Genomic DNA, 23,574 nt, shown 5'->3' with positions numbered 1-23,574 from the left:
AAACTATGGACGGGTATTGCATGTTTTATTTTTAAAATGTGGGATCGGTGGGAAAGTTCTTTTCTGTGCACCCTACTCTGCTCTCTCTTTAAGGTTGAAAGAAGATGGTTGCCCAGCCCTGGAGGTCGGATCGGATCGACAACACGACACTCTGCCTTCAAAGTACGCGACTGGGTCATGAACTCTCGCATGGAGGAGGACCTCGACTTCCAAGGATGGGTAAAACGAACGGTGTAAATGGGGAATGTAAAAGAAGGGTGAAATGAAATGATGTAAATATTATGAAGTACAACGCTCGAAGGTACTAGGGAACAGAGTTGACCAAAGAACTAATGAACCGCAGAATGTCACAGCGTTGAAGGAGATTTAAGGACCCCGATAGCTAGATGCACCTACCAACTGGATACCTCACACTAGGTATCTTTGGTTTTCTTCTTAACGTTTTCCTACACCCGACCTATAAGGGCACACTGCCCCTCTCCCCTCCCGACCCCAGAAACCATACCCCCGGGACTCTGCCCCGAGGAGGAAAGACAAAAACTTGTCTTTAATACAATCACCCTGAGACCGTGTCATTACCTCTCCTTTTTCCGCTAGAAGTCAATGAACCGAGGTTGGGCCGTAAGGGAAAGGACAGGTAAGACGACAGAGGTTCCCTAATCTGGCCCGTAATAAGGGAACTACATGTCAACGGCTCCTATGGTATAAAAAAGGACCTCAGAATACGCGACCCTCCCCGCCCCGAATTGTCGCAATACCCAAACAGGAAAAATGATCACCCCTGTTACATCCCCTGTATCAGCCGCTCCAAACTGGAGTTATGAAACTACCCCTCATTCCCGGTTGTGAGAGATGGGTCGATTTACGCCCTTACCATAAGTTTTCTATGTCCCTAGTTGTTTCCCATAAAACCCCTGTCTTTTCTGATTAAGTAATCAGGCCGTAGGAAGCTACGTAGGAACCAGAATGATGTTTTACAAGGTTAAAAGACTAGACCAAAGTGAAGAAATCGTTGAAATGAACCCTGCCGAAAGTGAAAAATGTTTAGTTGAAAAACAGGACGCATTGATAAAAAGAAATGTTTAGCCTATGTTCGTCCCTCAGCAAAATACCTGTTTAGTACCATGTCGATAGCACACAGTACCCTTGGTAAATATAAAACCCTAGAGAACGGCATATCTTTGTCAAGCTCGTCTTACGAAGGTAGGTCTCCATCAGATAAACTGTCGAAACTGTAATAAATAATTATGAAAGAAAGTCATAGTACATCCAACAGGCCCGTCATCGGTCATTTATATGTTAGTTGTGAACCCTAAAATAACGGACGTTTTCATTTCTGTCTGAAGCTGGGAGAGAAATAGACTTTTGTGATTACCTTCCTCTGCAAATTCTCTAAAGACTGTCTTTTCAAACTCGTTTAAGGGTACGGCTGTCAGGAGAGAGAAGGACCGGATGTGGGAGCACGAGGCCTGACTGCAGACTATGGAACACCTGCGACATGGGCCAGGGCGAGACCGCGACAGAACAGAGCTACAGGACGAGGCACTACCTCCAGCAAAGTGAGAAGAAAGGGCTAACCTGATGCCCCCGCTCTATGTTCGAATGTGTGCCGAAAGGTCCCCGCTCTCTAGACTCGGTCATGAGCCCGCCCATCTGAAGTCTCTCGTTCCCCTAGTTTGTTCCTAATTTGGCCTTGCTCCATCCCCCTTTTTCTCCGACCTACCCTATGGACTGTTTTGTACGCTCTTCTTCCATCTGAACTTTCTGACAATCACCTCAAAGGACACAGGGCGAAAAGGACCTTTCCGACCAGGAATACGAGGGAAAGGTCGTGCCCTGCAACGCGAGACCTAGAATAGAGCTGGACCTGTAGCTCCATCGCCGGTGCTCCACAGCGCCAACGAAAGACAACAAAGAATACTGAGAACTCGTTAACTACGAACATTTTGACGTCCTCAATCACCGTTTCTGCTGCGCCTCCTTTCTCTCCCAGCCGCCATTGTATTGATAATGCTCCAATCCGAATCTGATATATGTAATAACCTACCAGTCCACGTTATGAAATGTACTTGCTGCTCTCGCTACAGAATCGTTTTTGTATTGCATTTCTATGACTTTCCTGCTGAACAAGTTTATCAAAGTTTATCAAATAGGTCCACCTCCTAAAAACTAGAAATCTCAAAATGTATTGTTTACAACTCTTTCATCTAGGGTTCCTACCGTTTTCTTTCTCATGCCCACCACAATAGAACCGAGTAGAAAATGAACCAGCAAGATGTCTTGAATATGTTAAAGGGAGGACTGTTGAAAATTAGTACGGTTTGGTGAACATTATCTGCGCCATCTCGCCTCTTCCCCTGATGCCACACTTTTGTCGTGCGCACCCGCCATTTTAAGATGCCCTGATCAGAACGAACCCTTTTTCATGCCGCTGGCCCCTGACATAGCCCTTCGCCCTCACTAAGCCTGCACGCTGACCAACCCCCTGCTTGCACCTGCCTTGAATCATAAACCCCTCTTCGGCGCTGCTCTGCCCCAGGCCCTCATCCTGTTCCCAGCGCGACACCTCCCTTCTTCCCTTTCATGATCCCCGGCCCTAGATGCAAACCCCTTTTCCCCGTGTGCCCGTTTGTCTTCCCCGTTCCCAGGCCGATACCCAGCTCTGCCGATACTATTCCTTGCCCCTCCCCGCACAAAAGAAAGCTTCCCCCATCAAAGGATCCCCGGGTTGATCAAAGCCCCCTCCCCATGAGATCCGATCGACCCCCACATTCCATGAATCGGCGGAATATCCAGCTGCGCGATACTCATCACCTGTTGTGACTAGGGTGGGGACTTCAACTGTAAATGTGTGTGGGAACGGGCCCGAAGGGGGGATTCCGGGAATGTCTTTCCGTACATCAAAGCTTTATCATATGTACGTAAACTGTAATAAAAACCGCAAACACTGTATATAAGGGGCCAGGCCTCAAACATAAGTAGAGCACCTCAGAACGATACCTGCTGTCCGTTTTGCTGTGTTCTCCTCCGGAGAGAATAAAAACCTTGTTTCCTGCTTTCCAGTCTCCAGCGCCTGCCTCTTCATTGATTAAATGACTAGAGGGTCACAGAGGCAATACCGCCGGGCAAATATCGATTGTCCCCGACCCGACTAATTGTTTTAACAGAATGCCAACCGCAACACCCGTTACCCTCCCCTATCCACGCTAAATACAGCATGAAACTGTGCCTTATTCACAAGGCAGTGTTAGGCCACATTAAGTGGCTTAACGCTGCTTTGTAAATAAGGCAAGACCCCTATCGCCATCACAACGTCACTGAAAGTGGCGTCGCGGTGGCGATTGAGGCTTTATAAATATGCCCCTTTGTTCCCTATAACCAGCCCATGCTCTAATGTGGTATACCTAAGCTTTTGACTTTGTCCCGGTCCGGCATGACCAGATAACCACAGTTGGGGCTTTGTTCTCCTAGGCACGATTTTCAACTAAATATTTAATATTAATTATGTCCAATTCTACTGTAGGGATTTTTGTTGTTTTGGTCTCAAATAATTTATTACATGTTACTCAAGTTTTCTAAATTGCAGTCTGCTTTTTCTAAATTTGTGTTTTCACCTTGTTACTGTTTGACATACTGCATAGATACTTTACACGTTGCCTATAAGTAAGCCTGACTGCTTTTGTTCCAAGCTACTAGAGGGATAAGCAGAGGTTAATTTGGGATTTGCTTGTGTTTCCCTGTGACAGAGATTGTGTTTGCTGCTTGAGTAGGGTTTCACTTGTCTCAACCAGTAACCCTATTTCCTACAGTAGAGGAAAAGGAAAGGCATTCATCACTTCATGTTTGAGTAAAGGATCTCTCACTTTCTAAATATTCGGTCTGTGTCTACACACCATTAAAAACTATTTTTTTTATGGAACCTTACCTTAGAAGGGTCAACTCCCCTACCCATCATTTTTTGTTGACGAGGTTTAGTTTGAACCATCTTCACTGGCTTTTAGCTTTCCTGAAGGGCTCGTATGTTGGAATTGATTCTAGACCTTGTGGCTGTGATCTAGTGTTTCGACAAGACAGGCATGATTTTGTTATATTTTGTGGATTTTATGTCAAACTGTGAATAACCTTTATTTTATCGCTTTTTAAAAACTGTTATTTCGTCAAGTGTCTTGGGCTTTAATGTTTTTTTAATTATTGGAAGATGATCTTATATGGTATTCTATTGGCAGTTTTTAGAGTAGGCACTTAAAATTAGACGGTTACTTGTTAACTGAAAAACTGTACTATTGCTGGTTTTATGATGTTTTGTATGATCTTTTATGGATTTTATAAATACAATTCTGAAATAAAGAAATAATGAATGAATGAGTAGAATACCCATTTCTTTCAAAATTTATTCTTGACCAAACAGAAATCACTGTTATTTTGCATGCATTATTCATATTCTTATTTCAGCCTTGAGTGTTTTCACTTAGTTATCATCAGTAAAGTCGGCCTTTAATATTAAGGGTCTCGGGCCCTATTCACAAAGGTAAATGTAGTCATAAATATAAGTTTAGGACTGAAGTCATGCATGACAGTAATTAACAAAGGAATTCTTGGCAGCCATGTTGCTGATTTGTTTATCATGAGAGCGGAGAAATCTGCAGTAGTATATCCTGCTCAGGAAAGGGGAAGTTGGCCTTCTGAGGTGTGGGTTGTCTTGTAAATTTGAAATTTTCACCAACATGTACTTGTGTGGGTATTTCAAACCTACTCTCTGACCTCTTCCCACCCTCGAAATGGTCACAGATTTACTCCCCTTCAAGGTTGGAAGTGGCGCAGACCATCCACAAATTCTCTGTGTCTGTAGGGAATGCCTTTTTCCATGGGGAACATGTTTCCCCATGCATAGAAAGTGCATTTGCACAGGACACCACTTCCCGTGGGCGAAGTTGTCCATATTCCTCACGGATAAATAATAGCCTTCATCAAAAGTCGTTCCTGAAGGTATATCTGGAAACCTGCACTAGGCTCAAATATCCAGCCTAACTGGTGGGATCCTCTTTGAATAGGAATACAAATGTAAAGGTACACTTAGGAAGAGGCATAACACGTTTCCATTTTTTCACCAATAGAGCCCATGGTTTAGAGAAATATAGGAGATGGCCACATGCAGTGAACTTGGACTAAACTGAGAATTACCATCACTTAAGGTAAAGGCTCTAATCATTATTTCATTTAGGTTTGAAACCAGCTATTAATGGCAAGCACTGAATGTGGACATACTTGACATGATATATCTCTATCCTGTACTCTTTTCTATCCTAGTATGTAGCATGTACTAAACTCCAAAATTTCGATTGCAGCAAACTGCAATCTCATAGTATTTGGGATCAGACTCCCAACTGCTCAGCTTTGGGGCCCAGGTTCATACCTATACCTCATTTATGTTGGAAGGCTTGTTACAGCATGAGTATGGCTTTAAAACAGCACCCTTCACATCAATAAGCTTTTTGGTGCTGGCGCCTAGGTCAAGTGGGAAGGTTTGTGGCTCTTTGGAGCTATACCTTATGAAGAGGTATGGAAAGAAACAAATAATTTTTTAACTACATTTGTGAAAGTGTTAGGAAAATGTTGCATACTTTGCAAATGTCTTTGCAGGACAGCCACAAGAAAATGTTGATTTTAAGATAAAATATTATTCATAAATATTTTTCAATAAAAAACTGTTGTGCAGAAGATGTACATCTCTAGTAGTCCTGCTGTGTGAAGAAAACGTTAGAAAATGTAAACTTGTGGAAGAATAATCCTGCACAAATTTCTACAAGAGAAAATATGGTGCATATACATAAGTAGTATAAGTCACACACCGCCAGTCGTATCCTCTGAGCTAGCTGGTTTCCATTGGCATAACAATTACCTTGCTAAAATAGTAATTGCAGATACAAAAGCTTTGTTTGCTCCACATAAAAACAAATATAGGAAAGTTAGCAAAATTTGCAGAGGGTTCAAGTCAGTAATGACCTGGAATTCTCTCCCCACTCACCTCCGCCTCACACAGAACCACATATCCTTCAGAAAGGAACTTAAAACCTGGGTATTCGATAAATAATGCTCCCCCTCCCCTAAGCGCCTTGAGACCCTCTGGGTGAGTAGTGCGCTATACAAATTCCTCAACTTGAACTTGAACTACCTTCAATCAACTCTGTGTGTTAAAGCATTTTTTGCACACCCTCAGTCTCATATCTGGGTTAAGTATACTTCTCATAAGATCTGGATGTTTGGCCTGCATAGGATTCTCTTTAGAGGGCATCACGACCACAGCAGGCGGCCCATTAGCCTGTAAGTGCAGAGGTGGCCCGTTGTTTCTGCCTGGCCCTCACATCATTGCCTGCAGCATTTACATGCTACGGTGGGGAATGTTTGATGAAAGTGCTGCCACCAACATGGTGAGAACACTGTCATCAATAAATATAATGTCAGGTGGGCTGCTAAGATTTTTGAAGGTATTTTTGGTTCTGCTGAAACACCCCTGAATCATGTTTTGTTTCTGCAGATAAAAACTTGATGGCCTTAACACTATGAGAATATTATTGCTGGATGTGGGAGTCAATTAATATTTTTCCTGCCTGGGTCCACCATGCCTTGGACCTTTAAGGTGGATGAGCTGCCAGGCCATACGTTTCCAATGAAAGAGTCAGCAGAGGCTCTTTCATTGGAAACGTATGGGCACGGGGACTGCGGGTTTGGAAAGGTGGGAGACCCACTGCTTCAAGGCTGGGCTTCTGCTCTGCAAAACATTCAATAAGGATGATTGTCTTTTCCTAATACCAGTCTCATCTCTGGAAGTATATGGTATTTTTAATTGTGACAAAGTTGAAAATATACGAACAAGGATGTAGTCATTCTCACGTTTTAATTTCTGTTATAGTATGACTGCCAGAATCAAATGGCATCTACCCAATTTCGATTGCATTCAATTTAGAGTGTTCATATGTGCTCTCCGTGAGCTTAAGCATGTGGTACCACCAGCTCAGAAGAGAGCTTAATTTGAGCCAGTGGTTTCCGGTGCTCGGCACCAGCACTTAATTGTCAACACCGGCACTTAACGCACTTTGCCATGGTGGCGATGTCTGTCTAACGTGGGTGTGATCACAATAACAGTTGTTTATAATTCAATATAAATAAAAAATGACTAACGGCAAGGTTTCCAGATCTGCTGTAAGACAGAGCAGAGATCGGAGACACGCCCTTATGCTTAGCAATAGTTGCTGGGTTAGATATCTGTCAATTTCCAACAGTATTTTAATTGTGGAAAGTATGAGGTAAAAGAAGTCAGAGAATACACACCATAAGATAAATAACACTGCATGAAATTAGCATCTAGTAATATCCATGAAATAATATTTAACATTTCCTAACATAACCAGATCGATAGAGTACAAGAACTTATAACACAGCAAAAATAAAACCAACACTTAGGGTCTGATTACACATTTGTCCAATTGAAGGTGCTAAACAATAAAATTCTATTCCCTGGAGTAATTTATTTATATCACCTATTCCAAATTTTTGGGGAAAACATTAGGTATTTGCTGAAACATGTGGTAAGCACGAAAATCCACAAGTCTCAGTAAATACCTTATTGCTTTCCCTTGTTAGACATGTGCAGGTGTGAACTGTTGAAATTTCATGAAGTCTGAGGTATTTAACATACCTGGTATTTACTGGGTGTAGTAAATAATATCCAACTAGAATTCCGACCCCTGCAAAAATCTGGGAGGATATTCTAATGAACGTGTGATAATCATCGCCAAAATCGCTTATCGCAATGTTTCATATTGCAGTCTGTTGTGAAAAAATAACACTGTGTTAACATCGTATTCCCAACCTGGCGTCAGCATGCAATAGTAGCAGGATAACGCGCTAAATGACCTCGTAAAATCGCGATGCCGAAAAATGCGAAACACAAACGCGAAAAATTTGCGATGCCTCAAATCCCGATACAAAAATCAGCAACAACCAGCAGCAGGCCTCCAATTCCCACGTGTCATGCGGGAAAATGCACTATAAAAAGCAACAAAAAAAACACACCAAAACATAATCAAACTGCGTAGCACCATGGATGCGTGTGGACCGAGTGCAGAGGACAACCCAAACCCCACAAGCCCCACGGAGGACCAGCCAGGAACCCCGTGTTCGGGGAAGGGCAAGGAGAAGAGGAAGAGGTAGACGAGGTTCAGTCCGCAGGAAGACGGGATCATCATCACGGGGGTGACAGAACACTATCAACAACTGTTCGTCATCTCCACTTATTTCATTGGCAACACAAACGGAAATATGGCAGTCTATCGTTAACAACGTGAATGCAGTCGGAGTGTTGAGGAGGCCAATGGAGGAGGTCAAGCGGCGCTGGCATGATGTGCAAAGCCAAACCAAACAGAAACTTGCTGCCAACAGGAAGGCAGCAAAGTCGACTGGAGGTGGGAATCCTGCGCCACAGGAGGAGCTGGATGAGCTGGAGGAAAAGGTGGCCACAGTCATCAGTATGGAGACGGTGCAAGGAGTCGGGAGCCCAGACACAGCTCGACATGACCGGACTCAACAGCAACAGGGTGAGTAATGACCAATGACTGGGGGGGACAGAGGGAGATGGGCACAGTGGCACAAATGCACAATCAAGTGTAGCACACTGCACACCCACAATGATTGTGGAACATGTCCCTGATACCCTTGGCACACTGCAGCAAATATAAAAACACCAAGTAGGCTTTGTCCACTATGTGCACGAAGGGGCCCCCCTCCCTATCACCAATCCCACAACCTACACATGCAAATGGGCTGAATCCAGCAAAGCAGCGGCACTGTGAGCCAGACTGACAATGCAAGTGACACCGCATGACCGATAGCAGGCTGCAGCCAAATACATGACATGGTTCACGACACAACACTGAGGTGGCCTAGTGTGGATCACATCCTCAAAGTAGCAGGTCACACTATGACACATCCACGTGCACATACAACCCCTGACGTCAACAACACAGCTGCAGACAAACAATGCACAAGAGTACAAAAACCGTCCAAGAGCACTAATGACCCAATTTGTCCACACCTCAGCATCCGAAAAGCACACAAGTCAAAGGCACACTGCTTCAAAGGGATAAGGGGCCGCTAAATCAGAGCTGCCGGGGTGACTCTCCCACAATACAACAATCACAGCACATCAACATTGACGACAATGTCGTACAAAGTGAAACACTTACACCACAGGACAGAGGACACAACTGGTACCGCCTGTGCGTAGAAACTGGGCAATCACATCTGGCATTGCATGAAACTGTGAGATGATAATGTACGAGTACAACCGCATATCCATCATGTAGTTGAAATTTCCACTGTCTCCCATCAAATAGCCAGCTGCTCCAAAACAGTCACAATGTACATTGTCATGCAGTCTGTCTGGAAACATGTACAATGCGTCAACATACATGGAACACACTGTTAACCTGCATCTCCCCTTTACATTGCAGAGGGACAATCAACACCTCCTGCAGAGCAGACCCGACATATATTCAGTGATGATGAAGAGGACCCCCCTTGTCATCTGCACCGACACCCTCCAACGGATCGAAGACAGGCTTCGCACCCCAACTCCAGGAGCAGATCAGCCCAGCTGCGTCGAGATGAACCCACCCCCTGCACACACCACACAGCAGGAAGCACATACCACCACGGCTGGCTCACAGGACCCCCCCGACCAACATATGGCATTCCAATGCCGTGTGTTAGGGTGCCAGGAGAAGATGGCTGATCAGTTGCGCATGGGGTTCGACATCATGGCAGCCAAACTAGATGTGATATGTGGGTGTCTGAGTCCCATCAGGGACCACTTACAGTCCCTAACGGACACCCACTGTCCGCTCCATGCTCTACAACAATTCTTGGCTGACCTAGCTGGGGCCATTACTCGGATACCAGAACTGTCTAGTCAGACAGGTTCCAGCGATGACAGCACAGAGTTGGCACAGATACGGAGGACAATGAAGACCATGGAGCCGATGCAGACTGGAAGTATGGCAGCCACACTGAACACCAGCAAGTTGTTGCTGGGATCTTCCATGCCCTGCAAAGCCTCATCTTGCCATGGCTACCACAGAGCCTGTCCCAGATAACTGCTGCAGGAACTTCTACACACACATCTCCGACCCTTGATGTGTCATTGGCACACAGTGATAAAGCACTACCACCTTCACCCTCTGATGTGTCAGTGGAACACAGTGATGCAGCCAGAACACCACCACACACACCTGACATACCAGACACAGAAGACATATCAGAGGAGTAAGATGTGGATGGTAATGACTATGTGAGGAACGAGGTAGTAGCATCCATTCCCGCCATATGGCCTGTCCCTGCCTGGTTCAGCCCTATGCATCATGCCCTGGACAACACCTCCCACTGTCCCCCAAAACACTCTACGACATTCACCTGGATTCCAACATGGACTGCCATATCTGCTCTGGTTACCAATGACACAGCAATCTGGCTGCGGACTAAACTCTTCCTCTTCCGATTCACTTTTCATTCCCCCAAGGACTCTGGTTGGCCCACTACTGGGCATCCATGTAATATGGGCTTGGCGTGGCCATGTACTTCTCCAGCTCCGACACTCCACAGAATGAGAATAAAACATTCAAAATCACACCGATGTGCCATGTCTATGTTCACTCAAATATAAAAGTCTGGATGTATGTAGGGACATTGATTGCACTAAAAGATACACCCTGGTGAATGACAACAATGCGCATGTTTGACCCTGACCCACATGGCCAATTAGATGACTGTGAAGGTGTGAACTAGCTGTGGCCTCGGTGCACATGAACAACAATCTCACAACCCCACGTCCTTGTATTAAATAGGGCTGTGTGTAGAAATGACAAAATCGGTAGCAGGCCTGAAGTAGTGTCCCCCATCACACGTGGCAACAGAACATCTCTTCACATAACCTACTCACACACATCTGTGTGAACACAGCCTGTTTGGATAGATCACATTGATCCACATGACAAGAAGTTGGACACCATACTCACATTACTGAAGACACGTAAGAGCAACTATCCCATCCACAAAGTATGGCTTACAGAGGTGGAACTGTCAATAGGGACTCACCCCCAATGTACATGCGGAAGTCAGTCCCTCCCTCTATACTATACGAACAATGCTCATTGAGGAACAAGATTTGTCATTCTAATCAACACTCATCACAGTTAAACACTGGTGAAGTTGCGTAGACTTTATTAGCATGTGCGTGTAAGTACGGGCAAGACAAGGGCTACAACATGCAGACAAATGCTTAAGACACTTAGATGCAGCAAAGGAACGTGTCGAGGTGCAAGAAATGGGGAGGCAAAAATTAACACAAATCATTACGGATGGCGACGTGCTCAGCCCACCTTGCCTTGCTGGACTAGTCATGTGATGCTTGGCGTCTGCTCATTGCCCCGTGTCAGGGGACACAACTCACAGCCCATGGGATCTGCATAGTGCTGTACCACCGGACTGCGGCGACTGTGTGCTCTGCTGACAGTGAACAGGTGAAAGGGTCCAACAAGGTCACATGTCGTACTACATTGCCATGTGTGTACTCTCCCTTCAGCAGTATGTCAGATTTAGAAACGTTGCGAAACGATGCTGTGCAGCTCCGCGCATGGGACTGCATCACCTTGCACAGGTGTGCACCAACAATTGTAGGTGCACGCACATGCATTCTGAGTCCGGGAGAATGCAGACATGTCCACTGTTGTGGTGGGATATGTGACCATTCCTCCAAGATGCAACAAGTTGCTGGGACCTGTGCTCTGGGTGACAATCAGTTGTGGCTGCAGGAACGTAGTTACTCATCCATGAATGCGAGCGCAGCTTCATGGGCAATCAGTTCCAGGAGTATGTTGTTCTCGAGTTCAACGAACACGAGGGAGAGACAATCCATTAACTGGTCCGGACAGATGTGCTCAGTCCACGCCGTTTCACCAATCCGCAACACAGCCCAAGAGGGGAGCGCCTCAATGTGGTCACTGCACACGATGACTTGTGCAATCTCCCATCCACTACTGCCAGCACATATGCCACATATCAAGGCATCCCATGCACGGGTATTCCGGTTACACTCCTGTTTGTGGGCCCAACAGGGGGCACACACACAAGTCATAATCCAGTTCAGCTACTGTTGTGTTGGATAGGCAGACCTCCATGGGCCACTCGAATGTGCATGATCAACAGTGGAACCAGGGCTGAATGCATGTGACGTAGGCAAGACGGAAACTAAGACAGTAACTAATTCACAACACTGACAGTGGCAGTGATCCCAACAGATGAAGCATTTGTGCCCGGTACAGTTCCACGTGACAGGGATTGTGCATGTGCCCAGGACGGCCTGCAATGCGTTTGTTGGTCTTGTGGCATCGGCACTCCTCAGACCGGCGGAAGTTATGTGGATGACATGCCACAGCTCGGAGCAATGAGTTGTGTGTGCAACGTTTCGACGTATGGGTTGTTTGTAACTTATGTGTCAAGGGCATCCCATGCAGGTGTATCCCAAGCACGGACAACTGTGTGTGGGGTGTGGACACGTTGGTCTTTTATTAGTGCAGTTCGTGGCGTGGGAGTCATCAAAATCTGGTATGGTATCTCACTCAGGGGGTGCCAGCTGCATTTAGGACCAAGGTCGGAGGTTCAGATGGCATTCCACCTTGTGTATTCGAGACAAAGGAGCTTTCCTACCTAATGTTAGTCTGAATACTGCTTGCATTTCTGAAATGTGATGTGGCCTTCGCGCTGGAATTGATGCCATGCCTTGGACTTAGGGTGCACCAATAGCGATACACAGGCAACAATTGGCATGTATGAGCCAAGAGCCCGATTGGCCGGGCGCTCCTTGTTCAATCTCTCTCTTTCTTTCTCTATCTTTCTCTCTCTCTCTCTCTCTCTCTCCCTCTCACACCCTCTCTCTCTCTATCTCTCTAGCTCTTTCTCTCTCTCTCTCTCTCTCTCTCTTCTTTGATGAGTGCCTGACACGCCTTCTTATCTTGGATTTTGTATTGCAGGCTGTGACTTACAGATTGTCCTGGGATGACCCGCTATGACCCTTCCACATAGTTATTTAGAGTCAAATTTGATTGTGATATTTTGTTTGGACTTTCAATGGTGAATGAATGATTCTCCCTTTTCTGACCACCCATGAATGGTAGTTGTTTTAATTGAGCGACATCAGGCGAATGATTTTGTTCATGATTTCGTGAAGTTGATGTGCAATATCTTGGTACTGGGGAGGTGGGGGGTGCCCAGTGTAAGGCCCGGAGGGGTGGGGTCCTGGGTGGTGTGACAGTGGGTGTTGTGGCCCTCTTGGGTGTCCGAGCTGCATGATCTGTGTCTCCATGGCATCTGTTGTTCTTCAGGTGTGGCTCTGGGCTGGCTTCCTTTTATGTTGCAGGCTGTCGTCCGACTTTACACCAGATAAGAGCAGGTGTTAAATTCCTGCTGCTAACGTGCCTTATCGCCTGTTTTGTGATCTTATCGCAGATCTGGCTGGCCGTTGAGAATGTTGTGACGTAGTGTTGTTGCGGTTTTTCGCACGGGAACGCTTACTCTGCATCTCATTAGCGTTAGTTGCCGGGGTCATCTGTGGCGATGTTTTTTGCGGCTGCTATCGCAGGTAAACTGGTGATTTGGGCTCTTAGCACCAGCTTGTGAATGGGGCGATATATTTATCGAGACTTTGGCTGCGATAAAGTGCTGCTAACTCGGCGATATGTCCTTGAGAATATGCCCCAAGGATAACTCTGACAAACTTGGAGTTAAGGCCTATTCGTAAAATAACGTAAATATCACAGATAGCAGCATAAAATCTTCTAGATGTTTGTGCTTTATGTTTGCTGACAAAGCCAGAATGAGCTTTCCAAATCCTGGCCACTGCAGCTGTTCTGTTGACACTCAAACCTCCTTGCAACTAGCAAGAAAGAATAAAGACTGCCTTACACCTTCAAGTTCCTAAAAAACTATCACCCTCTGTGCCAAGGGAATAATGAGGGGAGACTGTCCTTTGAGTATTTGGAGTGAAAAATCTGCCACACTCCGCTCAAGATTTTCACTTTAGCCATTGGACAATTAGATATCCATGGTCCCATATAAAACATTCTCTTATACTACCAATATGCACTCTCAGTTATTATAGCCGACACACATAAAATAACAAGTAAGCTACCATTTGTAAAACAAAACATTTTACTTTACAAATAGAGCAGTTACTTCCACCTAGACCTTGGCATTAGGAAAGTTACTGCCAAAATATTCCAGGAATAATGAGTACTAATTGCCGCGTGAGCTCATCAGTGGAGAGAGCATGCAAAGTCAAGATTTTGTTACTTTCAAATGCATTTTTCATTTTATTTGAACCATGACTGGCTGGGATTATCTTCTCTCTCTCTTCTCCCCATTCACATCTCATACAAAGCTGCACGTTTCAAACAATAAACACTCCAGTTTAAACAGCAGCCAAGGACACAAGAAGATTCTTGTCTGCCTGACAAACAGCGAAGCCAGGTTACACAAAAGCGCAGAGAAGGGAACCAACATACATGTAAATAAGAGATGCACAAGCATTTACATGGCAAAGCAGAATTGACATCAAGTTCAGAGCGCTGGTGTTCTGTACAGCTTCTGAACTTGGCGCATAGGAAGATGTGTGCTCTTAATCTGACTCGACTAGGGAATATATGATTCTTCTAGTTTCTAATTATTTTCTGAGAAATATAATACGATTAGCTGTAAAATGTGTTATCAATAAACCTGCTAAATGTGTTGATGTATCATAACAGAAATAGGTTGCAAAATATGTTATATTTAAGAGTTAATAAAACTAGCTCTGTTCCATAATGTGGGAATATCTATTGGTAGGTAGTGATAACAGAAGGAATGTAAATGACATACTTTGACAGATGAATACACACACACAATCATAATATGGATGAAAATTGATGAGGACATCCAGCGATATTGGCCAGTACATGAATACTCATCTTGTTGTTCCACCCAACACATTTTTGGCCACTGAATGACACGCAATATGAAGCCAGCCAGTTATTTAAGTTTTCCCAACGCAACTTTTTTCACTTTTTCCTAAATTAGCAGCTGAACATTAGCACTTGGCAGTCACAACGGTGAAAGCGTAAACCATATTTGCTGGCGTTTGTGTAATTGCCGCCTGCCTTCTGCCATGTTTTTGTGCTCAGGCTAACAAATGCAAGTGCCCAAATCTGATGTGGCAACTCTTTTGCGTCTTGGCTCGCGAGACGTGAAAAAAGGAAGACCAGCCAAACTGTGTGCATTTCTGTTACAATCTGAAGTCCGCTCTCCCTCATTCTCATGATCTCAGCTGGGCACCTGCTTGTGGTCATGGTAAGAACTGACCATGTGGTTGAGCCCTGCTGTCTATCTGTGAATTGGTCTCCGGTCACCCTTGCCCAGGGAGTCCCAGACCGAATAACTCTGTGATTCACCGCCTTTTCATTTTTCTTTTGCCAGTAAAAACTTTAAGACTCCAATTGGCGAGTGAGATTTCTTTGGCACATTTATTCTCTCTACTTGCTATTCTGAGTTCCATTTAAGCTTCAAAAGAAGTGTTTGATACTTTGTTTCTTTATTTGCCACACTCATTCTAATTGCATCTGCATAAAGTAACAAAGTATCATTTGTGGGACAGGCAAATGATACTTTGTTACCTTGTGTGGGTGCAATTAGAATGCGTGTACCACATGTAAAAACAAAGTATAATTTGTGGGATAGGCAAATGATACTTTGTTACTTTATGTGGATGCAATTAGAATGCGTGTACCACATGTAGCAACAAAGTATAATTTGCCTATGCCACCTTGAAAACTTTAAACGTATTTAAGAATAGCATGGAGAGAGCAAGAAATGACTGACAAGTGTTAGCTTTACACTTGTTCAGATTGAGAAAATTGACAGAAAATATACTGCGAAAAACAAAACAAAATAACTGAATAAAATTAGAGACTTATCCTTGGATTTTGTACTATGAACCATTCAATGATGGAACTTTTTTGAGTGGTACTTCGCCTTTAATGAAAGTGAAGAGTAATATTGAGATGCATTTTCATAATGTTAAAGGATGTGCCAATATTCCTCTTAAAGACGTTCTTGTGGTACCTACCCTGCTGAAGGCCAGGAGGAAGTCCAGTTTCCCTGAATGCCGCATGCAGTGACGCAGCTTCCAGTAGATGAGATGCTCCCATGCAAACACCAGCAAACTCAGGCCCATGGCCACCAGCAGCATATAGAAGACACCCGCCATGTTGTCGATGTCCAGCTTGCTGCTCATCACCTCGATCTTGTCGTTGTGGCAGATGCCTGAGAGCCACAGCCTCTCCAACATCTCGATTTCATCTGCGGGAGGTAACATCAAACATTCTCAATGTTGTGACGAGCGAAAACAATGTGTGAATAATACCTCAAATGTAGTATGCTGTAAAGAAATACATTCCTGCTAAATGTTCACACATACTTATTGCTGGCCCAATCCAAAAGTTTACAGTAAGTGTGTTAAAAAAGATTGTTTCCACAAATTTCATGACATTTTGTGCAAAGCATAACCAATTTAAAATCCATCGAATGAGCTTGATTTTTAAATGATCTTTTGTGGGAAAAAAGATTTACAAATATTAACTATTAAGTTAAAAAGCACATAAACGTAGTTGCAGATTCTTTTTCAGCAGAATAAGTAGAACAGTCATAGGAGTTGTTTTTATTTTCTTTATTTCACTTATTCTGAAAAATTACTAAAGGAGAAATTTCTTGTAAAATAAATACATTTTATGAGACATACTTGTACAAGAACTTCATCATTTTGTGATTTTTTGAAGCACATCTTTATGTATTACACCGCATTCTGCTATGGAACACGAAGTTCCCAGTCATGGCTATACTGGTTATCACTAATTATATCACTAATTGCCCTAAGTACGCCAGTCCTGGCTTTTGAATTCAGAGCAGTTTACATTCTGCATCTGGTAGCTTCTTGCTCCCCTGTACAAACCAAGTACTAGAAACTATCAAAATGTATAGAAAAAGTCAAATTTGGGTGAGAATCTGAGACTTAGCTCGCAACAGCATGATATCTTGATTTTCACAAATGCAAACAAGCAAAAGGTGTGCCCATACATATCTTCACTGCTGGGCTGTAACTCTTCCAATCTTTACACCATGCAAAATCTCAGAGCAGTACCTTCATCTATTGCCATGATACTTTAAAATTGGTCACTCAGTCACATAAATCTCAAATATATTCAGCAATCGCAGACATATAGATCCCTATGTAGACACTCCATGCGTATGATGCAGATGTCATGCTTCCAGAGAAATGCATATATATATGAAAAAAGTGGTCCTAGATACACAATTTAAACGCAATTAATGATATGAATATTATTTCTTCACAGTCAAAAAAAAAAAAAAAAAACAACAAAATCAGACTAAATCTGAACATACAAACACAAGGAGATGTATTATTGGCTTAATTCAGCTCAAAAAACAGAAGAACCCAACACAACAATGTATACGACAATTTCTACTGCAATTTATTTACAAATTCATAAAATTTCAGCAAGGAAAAAAGGAAAGGAAACAAAGTTGGTGCTCAAGTGAAGGAAAAAGAATTACAAAGTAATTTAGTGCAACAGAGAATTTATATGTACATTGCACATGTAAAGCCTACCCATTTACAATCTATATACAATAATATACAAGGGGACAGGAAGGGGCAGGTGTAGGCTTAAGGGGGTAACTGGGGGGATCGTCGACGTTTCGACCCTGGCGCAATAAGGGAAGGTCACGACCTCTGCTGCGGGTCTTCTTCAGGACGGTAGTAGGGAAGGGGGGGACAGGGAAGCACCTGTAACGGTAAGTGTAAATATTTTAACCATTTATAATAGATATTCTAATCAGAAGGGATTAATTAAAAGAAGTGTTGGGTACATTACCAAATAAAATTAGAAGGTGTCGCAATTCCAGATCAGTTGGGCGATGCACCTATCAAAGGTAAAGACAAACCGGAAAACTGTTAGCTAGTTTTCACGGTGAGCATGGTACTGATGTTCAAGGGAATTAATTTATTTACCAGTAATACCATGCAATGGCGTCCAGCAGTAATGGTGGACCTTGACCTATGTTACTGGTTAGAAATATCGGTGGACTCTGAATTGTGTAACACAGATCCATCTACATGTTACACGTAATTCTGATCAATTTGCTTATTGACTGAATGGGCAAATTATAACATGGGCTTGATACCCTATTCTTTCTATACAGATACGCTTGAAATTAAATTAATTCCCTTGAACATCAGTACCATGCTCACCGTGGATGGGACTAGGCATGATTGATCTCAACTGCCCATCGTGTACCAACTAGTCTTGGAGTGATTCTTCACCCTGAGCAGATAATTCTCTTCTTGAGGTGAGTCATAAAGTGTGGAACACCTCTTTCTTGACAAACTTGAGAGGACTGTGCCTTTGGAGATGGGCTAACAGTTTTCCGGTTTGTCTTTACCTTTGATAGGTGCATCGCCCAACTGATCTGGAATTGCGACACCTTCTAATTTTATTTGGTAATGTACCCAACACTTCTTTTAATTAATCCCTTCTGATTAGAATATCTATTATAAATGGTTAAAATATTTACACTTACCGTTACAGGTGCTTCCCTGTCCCCCCCTTCCCTACTACCGTCCTGAAGAAGACCCGCAGCAGAGGTCGTGACCTTCCCTTATTGCGCCAGGGTCGAAACGTCGACGATCCCCCCAGTTACCCCCTTAAGCCTACACCTGCCCCTTCCTGTCCCCTTGTATATTATTGTATATAGATTGTAAATGGGTAGGCTTTACATGTGCAATGTACATATAAATTCTCTGTTGCACTAAATTACTTTGTAATTCTTTTTCCTTCACTTGAGCACCAACTTTGTTTCCTTTCCTTTTTTCCTTGCTGAAATTTTATGAATTTGTAAATAAATTGCAGTAGAAATTGTCGTATACATTGTTGTGTTGGGTTCTTCTGTTTTTTGAGCTGAATTAAGCCAATAATACATCTCCTTGTGTTTGTATGTTCAGATTTAGTCTGATTTTGTTGTTTTTTTTTTTTTTTTTTTTTGACTGTGAAGAAATAATATTCATATCATTAATTGCGTTTAAATTGTGTATCTAGGACCACTTTTTTCATATATATATACAGTTACCCAGGTCCTATTGATCTTTTGGGTCTACCCCATTGTTATCAATGATCCAGAGAAATGCAGGCCAAGAGTTATACTACCAACTAGGATGAATGTGAGAACACGTGGATAAAAAGTGGAAAGAATTGAAGCTGAATAGTTTGCAGCAAAAGGGTGCCTTCTGAATTTTCGGCTCACAGAAGCGTTTCTCAAAGGGTTTTACCTCATAATCATAAAGCAGGTCTGGGTATGTGTCTATGCAAACTTTCACTCATTATGCACAGATTTAATCAATTGCTCAAACAGAATCTCAGCAGGATTAGCAAGAGCGACTGACCATTTTGCAAATGTGTGCTGGGTGTCCACAGAATGCCATATCTCTGGGGCTTATGTGCTAGACCTGAACTACATTTTTACAAACTATCCGAAACTGAGGTTTCTTTGAAGCAAAGCAAGACTAAAACTCTGATAATGAATTAGAACATTAACCTGAACTTCCAGGACTGAAAACAAGCTGGAAATTTACCAATGGAAATTTATCAAAATGGTGTTTAATATTTACTCCTTTTGATTACCAGAAGCTTCTTTCCTCCCAGCGTGCCCAGCATTTTTTGGTGTGGTGCTACCCCTCAAATAGTAAAGGGGACAAGAGTTCCGTTGTCTTGGCAGAAAGGATCACCGGAGCTCAGAGAACTAGTAAGGGTGTGGATCTAATACAGGCAGGGTTAATTGGCCTTACTGCTCCCCGAGGGGCACCTCACACTACACCTGCTGCACTAATGTTAGCTATGCTCCTGTCTGAGCCTGTGGTCTCAATAAGTGTGACTGCGTCTGTTAATGGGTATTGCTGAAGATTAGATTGTATTTTTTTGAGGATTTTCATATAGCCCTACAAGCCCTACTCATCAGTAAAGTAGATTACGGGAACGCATGTCGGCATGGCGGACTACCTCTTTGCACGCCTGCAGGTGATACAAAATGCAGCTGTCAAATTGGTGTGCAATAAAAGTAGATATAGCTCAGCGTTAGAATGTATGAGACAACTTAACTGGCTGCCCATACGTCAAAGAGCTAGATTCAGACTCCTGAGCCATGCACACAAGGCCCTACACCATTGCGGTCCCAAAATTCTTCAGAACAAAGTCCAATTTCATGCCCCAACCAGGTGCTTAAGGTCCTGTTCTCAGGCGCAAGCTAAGACAAAATGGATCAAAAAAGCAAGGGCAGGAGGCTGCACCTTTTCTCACTGTTGACTACATGGCATTTAGAAGGAAACTGAAAACCCACCTGTTACCCAAGACCTAATGTTGGAGATACTGGAAGCACCTTACACCCTCCCCCCCCCACACACACAAACCTTTACTATGAGATCCTGCTCCTCTAGCGCTGTGATATCCTATTGGACGAATGTTGCTCTCCATAAATAAAATACAATAAATAAATAGCGTGAAGTTGACCCACAGGTATCAGAGCACTTTAAATGAGCTCTTAGCTGAATCGCTCCCTCTTTACAGAACTTTGCTGCCTCTTGAAGCTAGAATCTAGGGACTCTTTTTCAACAAGGGGAACGTTTGCAGAGTTCCCGATTATCACCATTCACAAAGCTTCCTGGTTTAAGGTTGCCTTCACCCATGGCAAGTTTTTCTGCTTATTGCGAAATTATTTTTCACTGCACTATGAAATAACTCACTTTAAAAACCACACAAATGGTGACAACTGTTTGTAGACGTTTTCTCTGCACATGTGTATGAAGACTTTTCCTTTGCCAATTTATCTTTTGCAAAACAAATTGTCCCAAAGTCAAAATTATCAGGCAAGCCTGGGGAAAACAAAAAATCTTTCATTCATAAACTTTTGAAACACGCCATAAAACTATGCAAATGATGTGAATAAAAACACTTTGCAATTCACACTCACACCCACAGTTAAAAACAACTAAAACTACATTTTGAGGGATGACACCAAACACTAGAGATTCCAGAACTTCTATAAATTGATCTGGGCAAACTGCAATTCACTGAGGCCCATGTCCATACTGTTTTCCAAAATCTGTCCTGGAAAAAATGATCAAACTAGCCATAGGAAACCACGAATAGAGTAGGGCCATGTTGATATTATGGGTTCATTGAACCCCATCCAGCTCTTAAAACTGCCCCATATCCAGCAGCGCTACAGGAAAATGCCAGAGTGTCAGAAAGCCCAGTCTATCCTTCCCTGCAGAGGCCTTACCAATGGAATTGTGGCAACCAGACCCTGCTTGAACTTATCACCCTGCATCCACTTAAACTAGCAACACATCAACTTCCATTTAGACAAGTGGACATTGCCACACTCTGGAATCCCTGCATGATGACATGCAGCTCTTTATGTTATACCCTCATCCCCAACTTCTGGATTCTGTCATTTGTTTGCATCCTGGGCACTCAATCTGAACCTCTCGAAATACTGTAATTGCATTACCCTTTCTTAGGAGATCCTGATGCAGCCAGTGTTGACAATCATGGGTAGCAACCCAAGCATATTTTCCAACTGCTGAGTCTCAGAAGACTCAGCCACACAGCCATTAAAAAAATATTTGATCCGCTTTTTTAATGTTCACTATCTTACAAGAGTGTCACCTTTTAATACCTAAACAAAACTATTATAGAGGCAACACATTCAGTGGTTTGGGTGGTCTCAGCTGGACTGTGGAACTTATACTTCATAGTGTTATCTGCACAACACCTTTCACTGGTGATGCTTGTGCTACAATATAAATGCTATCTGTGGTGCCTTGAAGCCAGGTCTATGGGATGTAAAATATCTTGCTCTGTGGTTTATACACACAAAGGCTTCCCTTGGGCAGTAATGATGAAATATTGAAAATAGAGCATTTGTACTGAAGGAAAAGGAAGAAGATACGCGGAATGAGCAATTTGCACTCTGAAAATGTGGCAGCTAGAAGGTTTTGTGGATGGTAGGGCTGACACAAAAGGCTAATGGCTTGGTGTGATATTTTGTTAAAATAAATTGGACGTCTTTCTTCTGAAAATTGGCTGAATAAAAATACAGTAATTGGTAAGATATTAAAACCCCCACGCTCCTTACAAAGCTAAATGATTTTGTTCAAACAGTTTTGTATGCTGCATATAAAGCATGTCTTTCCAGAAAGCAGAGTCTATTATCAGGATTTCAAGGAGACTATGCCATGCGAGGTACTATATAATCAATTCACCAGTTCAACTCGGAATATCAATTAATCGATATGTAAATATATTTCCAATAGTTAATGGGGATTGCTGGAATATTTCAGTGTTTCATTCAAGCTTTTTTTGCCATTATTAAGTGAAAAAAGAGTCACATAAACTTAAAAAATGAGATACAGAGTAAAAGGAATCAGTAGATTATACTGTGTTGAAATTATGACTCTCACATTTTAAGCCCTATAAGTATGCCTAAACTGGCAAACCTCCAGGGTGTTTTCCCTCCGAGTCGAACCCGCATTTCCTGTGCTAGATTAGTACTCATACCCATCGGCTGCTCATCCTTTCACTTTGCTCCCAGCATTGAAAATAAGAAATCAGTAAAATTCTGATTGGCACTTCGCCTACTTAATGATCTCAGTTTTTTTTAATGTCGAGGTAATTTGCTTCGGAAATGCCAGCCACTGGAGGATAATGCCCCTCATTACAAGTGCAGGGCTGAATTCCATTCCCTTTGCAAAAGCTTCTTTGCACAGGGATCAGAATTATGAATTCTGTGATAATTAGCACACCTTCACAGCTTCCCCCCTATAGATTCAAATAGGCCAATCTGCTTAAATGTATTGGGGTATAAAACCTCTAAAACTGTTCCCATTTGCAAGTTAAAAACTCAAAATAGGAAGTATTAAACACGTGCTAAATACCTCACCCTGGGATAATAGTACTTACCATGTGGTAAATACCTCACGCTATTCCACTGGGCCATAGATTCCTAAAAAGTGTAATGATTTATTACAGGCACAGGTTATTAAGACTCCTTTTCTTAAGAAGTTACCCATATCTCTTTCACTTTCAGGACGATCTAACACAATTGTATCCTTTTTAGTTAAATAGATAAAGTTTGCTTTGTAAATAGTATTTCTTAACCAGGGACATATTAGGTCCATCCCAATGCTGCTGGAGTCACACTTGATAATCCCCTCAGCTCCAAAAGTAAAGATACCTTTTTCAGAGAAAGTAAAACTGGCAGTTGTCTCTCACTCCTCCTCTAGTAAACTGTGATCTGTTAGACAGGGAGTGTTAGGAGTCAGACAAGTCTGTCAGGGAATCTCTAATCTGCAAGCAATGAGGA

At 43.0% G+C, this 23,574-nt stretch overlaps 1 protein-coding gene across 1 annotated transcript in view; it reads right to left on the bottom strand.

Annotated features, from left to right (window-relative positions):
- Positions 1–23,574, bottom strand: part of GRIN2D (glutamate ionotropic receptor NMDA type subunit 2D) — a 1,103,075-nt gene that overhangs the window by 139,681 nt on the left and 939,820 nt on the right. The window contains exon 11 of the mRNA XM_078654973.1: positions 16,208–16,440. Within this exon, the coding sequence (XP_078511099.1) occupies positions 16,208–16,440 (233 nt within the window). The remainder of the gene's footprint in view (positions 1–16,207; positions 16,441–23,574) is intronic.

The sequence above is a fragment of the Lissotriton helveticus genome, chromosome 7, assembly GCF_964261635.1.
Source record: "Lissotriton helveticus chromosome 7, aLisHel1.1, whole genome shotgun sequence".
NCBI classification, from domain to species: domain Eukaryota; kingdom Metazoa; phylum Chordata; class Amphibia; order Caudata; family Salamandridae; genus Lissotriton; species Lissotriton helveticus.
This window is presented reverse-complemented; position numbering and strand designations above follow the sequence as displayed.